The 11,363-nt window shown below is 34.7% G+C and overlaps 2 protein-coding genes across 6 annotated transcripts; one reads left to right on the forward strand and one right to left on the reverse strand.

The window, feature by feature from the left end:
• Positions 1–2,419: 2,419 nt before the first annotated feature.
• Positions 2,420–7,391, forward strand: LOC121995722. 5 transcript variants are annotated; one of them, XR_006115901.1, is made up of 8 exons: positions 2,426–2,555; positions 2,956–3,223; positions 3,369–3,781; positions 3,974–4,603; positions 5,536–5,654; positions 6,364–6,405; positions 6,493–6,819; positions 6,904–7,391. XR_006115901.1 is itself a non-coding variant. In XM_042549485.1 (5 exons), exons 2-5 carry the CDS (start codon positions 3,154–3,156, stop codon positions 5,578–5,580), a joined length of 1,158 nt encoding a protein of 385 aa, XP_042405419.1. In that variant the 5' UTR covers positions 2,426–2,555; positions 2,956–3,153; the 3' UTR covers positions 5,581–6,406. The 5 variants fall into 5 exon arrangements, 3 of the variants coding, with proteins under 3 accessions (XP_042405418.1, XP_042405419.1, XP_042405417.1); XR_006115900.1 differs by lacking the exons at positions 6,493–6,819; positions 6,904–7,391 and having other exon boundaries at positions 6,364–6,406; XM_042549485.1 differs by lacking the exons at positions 6,493–6,819; positions 6,904–7,391 and having other exon boundaries at positions 5,536–6,406.
• A 1,866-nt stretch (positions 7,392–9,257) lies between these two features.
• On the reverse strand, positions 9,258–9,834 carry LOC121993698. The gene has a single exon (XM_042548046.1). The coding sequence runs from the start codon at positions 9,759–9,761 to the stop codon at positions 9,387–9,389; it is 375 nt and encodes a 124-aa protein (XP_042403980.1). The 5' UTR covers positions 9,762–9,834; the 3' UTR covers positions 9,258–9,386.
• Positions 9,835–11,363: the final 1,529 nt, after the last annotated feature.

The following is an 11,363-nucleotide window of genomic DNA, read 5'->3' on the forward strand; positions in this document are numbered from 1 at the left end:
ATGGTTGTTGAATGAACTTTTATTTTCTTTATTTCTTTTTCTTGAACTACAAATGGTTTTATTAAGTTCTAACACTGTTTGTGGCGCTTAACCAGGACTCATCGTGGGGCATGACACCCAAGATCTAGTTCAAGTTTCAGTATAATGTAATCTAGTGTAAACTAATTCATAATTCACTTTATAGTTAAATTTTAAAAGATCGTTAGTTTCTTTTGGATTCGTGAATATAAATTATAATATTAGTTTTTAATTTACGAGGGTAATGAATGATCCTAAACTAAACATCAAAGGCGTCTCTTTTTAAAGATGCCTCCACCCAATCAGTCTCCCTTGTTTAATTACACTGTTGCCCTTTCAGTGTAGTATTTAGAGTTGTCGGATGGGTTAACTCATGGCGGGGTGGGTCGGTCCGTGGTGGGTCAATCATTTAGCGGGACGGGGTGGGCCGTCAACTTGACGGGTTAGGAAATTTTCAACCCAACCCAATCCAAGGCGGGTCGCGGATTTGACGGACCAACCCGCGGACCTATCAAATTTTTTTAAAAAAAAGTTCATATCTTCAATGTTTTACTTCGAAAATATTTTACCAATCAAATGTATTCAAAAACAAGTATTTTAAATATAAATGACGATAAACAAATACTTTATATTGGGTGTACTATTTTTATTTTTAAATTATAACAAACAAAGATAATAAACTGGCATAAAATTGTACGAGGAATAGTAATTAGGATTCCTGGCTGTGCATCGAGCAGTTTAGATCAGTGGCACCCTAGTTGTGCGTGTATAAACGAATCAAATAAGACGGTCATCTACTTTTAAGAAGTCCATCTAATTTGAGTACACACACCAAGCTCTTCATTGTGCATAATGTATATTTCAGATTTATTCCATAAATGAATCAAATAAGAAGGTCATCTACTTTTAAGATTAATCGACTTTGTGTGCATACATATTTCTGTAACTTTTGTCTATCACACTCAACTTCATAAGTATGAGCTTTTCCTAATTAGTATTCCTCTCAACAAAGAAGATAATGAAATGTTACAATTTAACCCTTGGTACTCTCGTAGTTGCAGCATTGACTATTGATATAAACTGTTTACATGTTTTTCTTAACCCGCGGGTCAACCCAAGCTCATCGCGGGCCTAGGCGGGTCGGCCCGTGGTGGATTTAGGTTGATAAAATTATAACCCAATCCGCTTAAATTATTTGGTGGGCACGGACTAATTCGACGGACCTAACCCAAATTGATGACTCTAGTAGTATTTAGTTAGTTTTTGACTTTTTCTGAGTCGATTTCGATTTTTTGATAAGTCAATTTCGAACTTAATCTATGAACCGTTTGAACAGATTTAATCTGATTCAATAACATTCATATTATAATAGTTGTTGTGTAACAGTTGTTATAATCCACATTTTCTCTTGTAATGCGGATTAATAAATGTTAAAAAAATATCAATTTAATATTTATATTATAATAATTATAAAATCGTAATTGTTATAATATAAATTTATTTTATTTAAAAACCTTTACATCATTCATATTATACTAGTGTGATTGTACACACGCAGACCCATGCAATAGTGATACTAGAGAATCCCAACAACAAACTACTATAAAAAATTATTTTAATTTAATATTATACTTGTCTTAGTAAAAAAACTAAGAAAAATATATTTTTTAATTGATCATGTTATCAATTCTAAGATATGAGACTAAAGAGAACTATATTTTTTTATATAAAACAACCAGAAAAAATTAATGATGAGAAAAATTCATAATAATACGCTATAGCTGAGTCTCGAACTCTAGAGCATTGATTGTTTCACTTGTGGAATTATCAATAAATCTTAGAATTATTTTTAGTGTAAATAGAAAAAATGACATTAATGTAAATACATTTTAAATTTCACCAAAGTTAGTTAGTAAAGGGGAGAGATTTTTAATAAAATAATAAGATATATATTATAAATCATAATTATTATAATATAAATTTATCATGTTTATTAATTAATAAGAAAAAATTTTAATAATACGAACTCTAAATTTTTAGTTAATTAATAAAAAAAAATTTAATAATACATCACATCTAAATTTTAAACTTTAGATCTGATTTATATATATAAATTAATTAATTAAATCTAAATTATTAATAAAATAATAAGAAATATTACTTCAATAATATCGAAACGGTTGAGAGCTCATTTAACTTGCCCCGGAAGCCAACAAACCCTAAACCACGGACCTAACGTTCCGCCCCTCTGATGATTTTAGCCCTAGGAAACATGCTGAGCCGTCCGTTGTATCCATGAATTCTCAGATCCAACGGCTGAAACCTGTTGGAGAAGTCCGGACCCCAAACGCACGAAATAAACGGAATTTCATAGGCCGCCTCGGTTCCGAGTTTATATTTTCTCATCCATCGCCAAATTTCCCATCGATTGTTTTCTGAGCAAGCGGGGAGAGAGAGAGAGAGTCTGGAAGGAGGTCACGTAACAAACGGGGGGTCTGATCGATTGGCTACCTTCTCGTCCTTCTCGATGTTGAAAGGTGAGATATCTTTTGTCAGATGGCCTAATTAGTAATCATAAATTTGCGATCACAGTTGTGCTTTTGTTTTGTGTTTGTAACTTGGATATCTCTTGCTTGGTCTTTCTATTGATGTTTTGGCGTTACGTGTTTCGTTGGGCTAGGTTTCTTAGGCTCTGCTTGTTTAGTTTAGTTTAGTTTGGATGTTCGCTATTCTTGTTTTTTTTTTCTGTCTTACGCAGTTGTTTTTTTCTCGGAAACTTGATTTAATTGGGATTTTGTTATTCACTGTTGTCTGAAGATGTTTTTCCCGTCTCGGATCAGACTGTTTATCTTAAATCCCTAATTTAGGAAAATCAAAATTTAGATTGTTTTAAGGCTCTTTAATTTCTTATGGTTCTAACAATACTTCATTTAGCAGATATTTTGATTTTTTGCATTGCATCACAAGATCGATCAGTAGGGTCTGACGGGGTATGTTGCCTTGTTCGATACCAAAAATCGCATTTTGTAATATGTTGTTTTTTCGGTTTTCCGCTGCCTGGTAGTCGTAATATTGGAGCAAAGCAACGGGTGAAGCCCTCACCTTAGTGGCCTGGCCCCAAGAAGGGGGTAAATCATGGGGGCATTTGGCCAGCGCAGTGGCTCTTTGAATGGGGAGGTCAAACACCCATCAGCCACCCATGCAGGTACCAACTGCCCTAACATGTAGGGGCAAAGGATATACTCTTTTAGCAACCTTCTGTTTATATTCATACTTGTGGATCAGTTCATTCATCCATTCATATATCCATCCTTCGGGAAACAGACCTAACTCTGATCTCCTTTGTTTAGGAATTGAAAGATCTGCAATGAGATTCAAGAAAGGGAATAAGGTGGAAGTTTGGAACAGGAGGGAGGTTCTTTCTGGCTCTTGGTGGAGTGCCGAAATCATATCTGGTAATGGGCATACATATTCTGTGAAGTATGATGGGTATCCAACAAATAGCTGTTTGGCAGTGGATAGAGTGCCAAGAAAAGCCATTAGACCATGCCGACCATCAGAGGACCTTAAAGAGTTGAGCATTGGCGATGTTGTGGAGGTCTTTGACAATAATTCCTGGAAGCTTGGTGAAGTTCTGATGATAATTGATAAAAAATATTGTTATATGCTGCTCCTTGACTCCTTGAAGGAATTACAAGTTCACAAATCTTACATTAGGAGACAACTGTCCTGGGAAGACAACAAATGGACTGTGATTCATAAGGTAGCATGATATGCTGTTTTTCACCACAAAGGCTTTCATAAGTTGATATGAATTATGATTCTTAGCATTCTTACATTTGTATAGTGACTCATTTTTAGTCATTGTATTCTTTTGTCAATTTTTATTTCATAACTATCACAGTACTTATGTTGTCTGAGTATTTCAATTGAAATTTTTTTTTCTTGCTAATAGGATTCTGGAGAAAAAAATGATGGAAAACATAGTGGCTCAGTTAGAGGTGGGAAGTCAAAATGCCCTATGCTCCAGCCACCTGAGAAGATGAAGACCAAAAACAACAATTTTCCAATGGTTCTGTCAAAAAGAATGAATAAAAGGAAACTTGATATGGTCGTTCCCACTAATACATGCAATGGAGGAAGAAAAAAGATGGCAATTATGAAAGATGAAAGTTGGCAAAGAATATCTGAGAGTGAAGCAAAGGTAGATAATGCTACTTCAACTGGAAGGTTGTTTGGTGAAAAATACATCAATTGTTACTTAAACAAAAGAACTGGTTCCTCCAAAATTGAATCAGGGAGCATTGTACCACGTTCAGATGAAAATAATTATTTTTGGAGTTCTGTGAATGCTGATGCTGATAGTACTTCATCATCTGTTGGCAGTTGTAGTGTTGACAACAGTCCATGTGGATCACTACAGGACCATGAAGAAGTGTGTAGTCATACTGATCATGCTGAAGCTTCTTGCAGTTATGTAAGAGATTCATCTCCTTCTAACAAGGTTAACTCGCAATCAGAAATTCATCTGCTGGAGTTGAGCGCATATAGATCCACATTAACAGCAATGTATGTTTCTGGGCCAGTAAGTTGGGAACGAGAAGCAATGTTGACAAACCTTCGCTTTATGTTAAACATATCAAATGATGAACACTCATTGGAGCTAAAGGAATTGATTAATTCTGATATGGCTACATATCATTGTAGTTGACTAGAAGATCTCCCTAGGTTTTGTGGAGTTACCAAATACATTGATCATTGCTCTGATAATTTGACACGTATGAAGGTGAATTAAAACTATGGAGTATTCTAGCTACCTTTTCAACACAACTGGGCCAACCTTTGTGGCATAATCTTTTTGTATTGCTCTTGTTTAGCAATGAGAAATATTCACCGACTGAAGTTCCCACACTGGCTCATTTCATTGATATAACATCCAATTGTACTAGTGTTGTAATAGATATAAACACAGTCCTATCAAGAGTTTTTTTTTTATATTGTGAGTTTTTTGAGAACTTATGGTTGGATGACAAATGTAAATTTACTTTAACAGAGGCAATTGTTTATCAGGTTTTCAATTAATGCTTTGTCCTTTTAAATATAGATTGGACTCAAAATCCACTAGTTTGTGCAAATACTGAAAAATAAGCCATATGTTGGTTGCAATAAAGTTGATTGTTTTACATGGAGTCAAGCTGTCAATAAGGAGAAATTGACAAATTCAATTTATTGGAGGAGTTGATTTCAATAACTCTGATGACTGGCTAGCTTAGCAAGAATTTTGATTTGTGTTACTACATTTTGTAGTGGATAGAGTTCACTTGAAACCATAACATGAATCTCTTTAAATAATTAACCGGTCATGCTCACTTATGTATGAGTTGTTGATCTGAGATCTCATGATTATGTGAAGCTTTTCTGCTTTATATCAGTACTAGTATGTCACAAATCCATTTGAATGGCTTAATTTTAGTTCCATCTTGCGGACAGAATTGACACTAATTGTCCGTCTTCCAGGGCCAAAGTTGGAGGCTTCTAAGCTTTGCTTCCATAGGCCTGTGAATCCTTGATGAGGGTTGAATTGTGACGCCTTTGCGCTTCAATCAGTTTGGCAAGATTTCCATCTTATTCTCATGGTGGGTATATCAGTTTTGGTTCTTGTATTTCTGTTTGTGACTATTTCAGATCTTTTATCTGTGATACATGTGAGATGAAAGGAAATTTACCATAGATATTTAATTTTAAAAATTTGAAACCTTTTTTAGCATCAAACGTTTAATCTTTTATTTTGTTATTAGTGTTATTGCAAGGTTTTTGTAACTAGTCTGAATTATGACCTAGAGTGAAGTTAAGTCCCTAGATGCTTTACACTGGAGCTTTTGTCTGACATGTTTTTGTTCCTATTTGCCAAAGTTGTCGACATTTTCCAATGGTTGAGTCTATGTCTTATATCTCAAATGATCTTCTTCTAACGTTTTCATTTGAGGAGAACTGGATCAGTTACATGAGGTGTGCAATCGTGCATTGGCAAACTTTGGACAGGCAAAGCATCTTTCCTCAGATTTTGAACCATTTGTTGTTCTCTTTCATTCTTGGGTGGAAAAGAAATTTCTATGCTTTTCCCCCCTCACTTTTATGTGGTTTTTATTTTTATCCATAAAATTTATATTTTGTCAGTAGATTCATATTATTGTGGAATCAAGTGAGCATATTGTTTCCTAGTGGATTTAAACACTACTCTAACTTCAAAACAAAATGTCATTACTCTTTCCTTTGAACTATCAGGATTTTTGAATAACAAGCAACTTCATATTTTAAACTCCTATTGACTCCCTCTCTATGCAGGCAGGCTGAGGGATTTAACTTGCAAATACTATGCCTTTCATGGTATGTGACTATTTTAAGTATATCCATGAAGAATTGCATTGGAAGTGAATCATGAAGGGCTAATCCAATATATGTTTCTTAAATCAGGAAAATATTCTGTTCCTTTTGTTCATAAAAATTGCATTGGTCTTCGAATCATGGTTCCTTTTGTTCCTCAAGGATTCGCGCTCCTTCAAAATCAAACTTTATTGCTAATTGATTTGATTCTGGGTTGATTGAGAGAATGGATATACTATTTTTTGGGTTGATCGATCTGTGAGGAACTGAATACCACATTGTAGATTGTTTATTGCTCGGAAAGACATGCAATTGCTGAACCTGATTAATGTTATGGTCTGGAAATCATTATCTTGCAGAAAATGTTGTCATTATCTGCTAAAAGGATGTTTTTTGGAGGTGCTTTTCAAGTTTCTGGTATGATTTACTATGAGTTATAATCTTTTTTAGAACTCAACAAAAATACAAGTGATATATGACCGTGAGTTATCGACTTTGCAGATGGCAGAAAAACCCCAAGGTGAATCCATTGCTGCATCCTGATCGTGTATTCGTCCGGTGTCCTGTCAAAGGTCTGATTGCCCCAACTATTCGGGCGATAATTTTTTTCCCTGATAACTCAGGTTTTCAGTTTGTGTGATCTGATTAATCACGGAGTTGACCGATCCTGTCCAAGTTTCCCATCAGTCCCTAAAGGTAAATCCTGGAAGCGCTTTAGCAACTATGTCAACAGCTGACTTGGGCAGTCTTTGCCGTTCTTGTAAGACCGTTCCATCTCCAAAACGAGCAATTCACTCAGAGGTCAACTCGTGGTTTTTTTCACTTTGGTACTTCGACTCATGACTGTCTAGTCGAAATTTTTCCATCAAGTTCAGTGTCAGTTTATGTCCCAGTAGAAGATTGAACCGTGGTGTTCGATCAGTCCATAATCCTTTACCGCCGACAGATAGCATCAAATGAGCAAGAAATGACAATCTCACTGTAAATGACAATCTGATTATTATCAAATTGCTATTTGATAGCAACAACCTTAGGTGTGGTTTGTGTGTTTTTTATTTTTTATTTTTTTGGAAAATGTGTTTTTTAAAAAATAAAAAATGATATTTTGACATTTTTATTTTTTTTAAAAAATATTATCTATTTTTTTAGAAAACGAATATGGAAAATGTAAATTAAATGCCATTTTAAAGAAATATATATTTTTTAAAAAAAATAGAAAACGTACAAATTACACGTACCCTTAACTTCTAAAATTTCTTGAAACTTAAAAGACTCGTTGGCGTCAGAGTCGATCCAATCATTTTTTTCTATCAAAATTTAAGATGTCAACTTTAAAATTTTAAAATTTCTCGCTGACATTGTTCCTTTGATATTATTATTGTCCGAATCATTATTTTTCTATCTTTTTGCCTGATAGAGGATTTAAAAAAAAAAATTCCATCGTATATGCAGTTATAGCGATTAATTTACATTTCATTTGCTATTAAAATAAAGGTTAAAATACTTTTAACCCCTTAGACTTTCTATTTAGAAGCATTTTACGTTTCTGTTTAAAAAATAATATCTAATCCTGTTAATCAGCCCTTTCTTTTTTTTATCAATTTTTTAATAATAATTTTAATAGAAAAAATATATTGAATTAATTATTATATCTTTCATAAATTTTTTTATAAAATTAATATATACAGTAGCATAAATAATAGAAATAGTAATTCTAAAAGGGATAATTAACTAAAAACTTATTCTACTATTTTCTTCAAATGAAAAAAAAAAGTAAGAATTTTAAATTGAAGAATTAAAATCAAATGAAGATGGAACAAATTTTATCATTCAAAATCTTTTTATCATCAATTGTGGTATACAATGAATAAAAGATAATTGTGCTATTATCTTTTTATTATTTTTCGATAATAACATTACGAGAGAAAAAAATATATTAAATTAATTATTATATTCTCCAATAAAAATTCTCTTAAAATTTATACATGCATTTACATAAACAACAGAAAAATAATAACTCTGAAAGAGATAATCAACCAAAAATTTATTTCATCACTCTCATCAAATCAAAAAAGAGTCAAAATTTTAAATTGATGAATCAAAATTATTTCTACTTTATTGTAGTCACATTTAATGATGAAGAGATTTTTAATGATGAACTTTATTTCATCTTCATTTGATTTTAATTTATCAATTTAGAATTCTAATTTTTTTTTAGTTTGATGAGGATGGTGGAATGTGTTTTTGGCTGATTATCTCTTTTTGAGTCGTTACTTTTTGATTATTTATGTTGTTGTATATATGAATTTTATAAGAATGTATATTAAAAGATATAATAGTTAATTTAATATGATTTTATCCTTTGAAGTTATTATTAAAAAATGATAAAAAAAATAAGGGTATAATTATCTTTTATAAGTTTTTTCACATTTGACATTTGGTAGGATGTTAAATATTATTTTTTAAATACAAAAGATAAAATATTACGGATAAAAAAACACATCGGGTTAAAGGTATTTTACCTTAAAATAAATGGCAGCAGGCGGTTCATTTAAAATTTGATTCGATGAAAGATGTGCAGCTGCCCGGCCCAACTCTAAGGGGATTCAAAATTTGAATCTACGAAAGGTGCCGTGGAATATTCTGTCTTACAAAGGTGCGATGGAATATTCGAACATCCACAAGTATTGCAAGTCATTTTTAGTTTTTCTTTTTCTTTTTTCTTTATGAAAAAGAAAAATTCAATAACTCGATCAATATTTTAGTTTTTCTTTACCTAATCACCAATTACTAGATCAATATTTATTTCATTAATTTAACTTTTAACACGAAGAAGATAAAGTAACATCCATCAATAATAGAAAGGGAAATTATATATAAAAATTCAATAACTCCCGAGATACATTTTTATTTTTCAATTACAGACATCATTACTAGTCTTGTCTTGTTTTGGGGAAGCCACGCCGAGGCCTAACCTCCATCTCTCACAGATTGTTGGCGGATCGTCGGCGGGGAACGTCGGAGGCGAGGCGGGAGGCGATGGCGGAGTGATACATGGCGTCGTGGAAGGCCTCCGACTCCATCATCCGGATCCGCAGCTCCCTCGCCTTCTCCTCCGTGAACGCCGAGAACCTCCTCGCCGCCGGCCGCCCCTTCTTCTCCACCCCGTCGTCCTCAGGGGCCTCCGCGCTGGGGGCGTCGATGTAGTCGGGCTCCGGCGACCACCCGAACAGGGGGGACCACCAGTTGCTCCCGCTAGCTCGAGCAGCGGGGACGCTCCTCCGCCCGCCGCGGCCGTCGAGGGAGCTCGCGCAGGCCACCGCCGGCCGGATCGAGGGGAGAGCTAAACCTGACGCCATATTCTCGCTGCGGTTTTCTTTTTGTCGCCGTTGAATTAAATTTCGTCTGGAGGATTTGGGAAAGTGGTCGGTCGCTCTTTAAATAGGCCGAAAGGAACAAGCGGATAAGGACTGCGAAGGAAGGGAGAGAAGGCAGGCCTTCGGCACACGCGGCGTCCATCGAGCGGCCGTGTGCCCTTTTTCGAACGCCTTTTTGTCCCCATTTTAGTTTTTTCTTTTCTTTTCTTGTTTTTTTTGGTTAAATTGTTATTATTAGAAAATGGAGGTTTGAAATTCATAAATTAGAAAATAATCATATTTTCGGTAACATTTTTGTGTGTGTACATACTCGTGATACAGAAAGCGATATTCACGGCCGATATTTCGGTCGCCCGGTCCGTGTCGGCGTGTAGAATAATGCATTGGCTGCTAGTGTTTGTATCGGGACGTTTTACTTCACGTTGCGTGCCACTTGGAGTTTGGTGGTGACGTGGCGCATGCCTCGTTTCCTCGCACTTTCTCGGCGACGCGTGCAAGACCCGGGAAACTGCAGGCCGCTTTCTTGCGCAGGAAATGGACACAGCATGCGGTTAAAAATAAATGGAATAATCGAATTTTATTATTAAAATTAAATAAATCAAATCAATATAAAATTAATTAATTCGATTAATAATCAAATTAGTTATATTTTTTATTAATCAATCGATAATTTTATCGATCGATTAAATTAAAACAATTGAACAGTGTGATTTTAAAATCGGATTTAGAGAATGTAATCGGTTGTTTGTAATGTAATCCAATTTTAAAATCTGAACAGAATCAAATAAATCAAAATAATTGAATTTCTAAATTAATCAAATCCAACTTTCTAATTCTTTAAATTCATCGATTATTTGACACAAAGTAACATCAAGAAGCGGCAATTCAAGAGATACTCATTAGCTTTGACACTTAAATAATTAGAATGATTAATCCTAAATAGATTGTAATTTTTTCACATGATATGATGAATAAGGTAGGACTCTCGAGCGGACAGTAAGCAGGCAGTAAAATTAAGTTGGTTAATTAACGTGAAGGTCAAAGTCAAAGAAATATCAACTTTAGTACTCTAATACCAAGATGACTTCTGAAGACCAATCAAAGAGACGAGGTAAACCTCTCAGGGGATGTAGTGTAGGCCTCCAAAAGTCAAGCGGATAGTGTCGACCGGATATTGGCGGGAGCTACGAAGCCCGGCTTGAATAACCAAGCGCCCCAAGTCTTTTAATGAGCACACGAGATATTTCCCTCTACAACATCAATCGGATGATTTCCTCTACAGTCTCCCTGAGCCTTCAAGTGACTAGGACCTACTGTGTAGTTGAGTCTTCGAACATCGTCCTATGTCTGCTAAGAGACCTACCTTCTTGCAACAACCTCATGAGGGCTCAGCCTCCCGAAGGTGATCGGATATGATAGCACACTCGATCTGATTGAACTCCAACAAGGTTGATTCCGTTGAAAAAACATCATCGAGGACCCTATTAAGGCCTCAAACCCCTTGGAAGTCCATCAGAGTTTAAATTTCTCATTTAAGGACTCACAAGGTCTTCTCTGAAGCAACATGTGTTCACCACTAAAGGA

The sequence above is a fragment of the Zingiber officinale genome, chromosome 6A (genome assembly GCF_018446385.1).
Source record: "Zingiber officinale cultivar Zhangliang chromosome 6A, Zo_v1.1, whole genome shotgun sequence".
In the NCBI taxonomy this organism is placed as follows: Eukaryota; Viridiplantae; Streptophyta; class Magnoliopsida; order Zingiberales; family Zingiberaceae; genus Zingiber; species Zingiber officinale.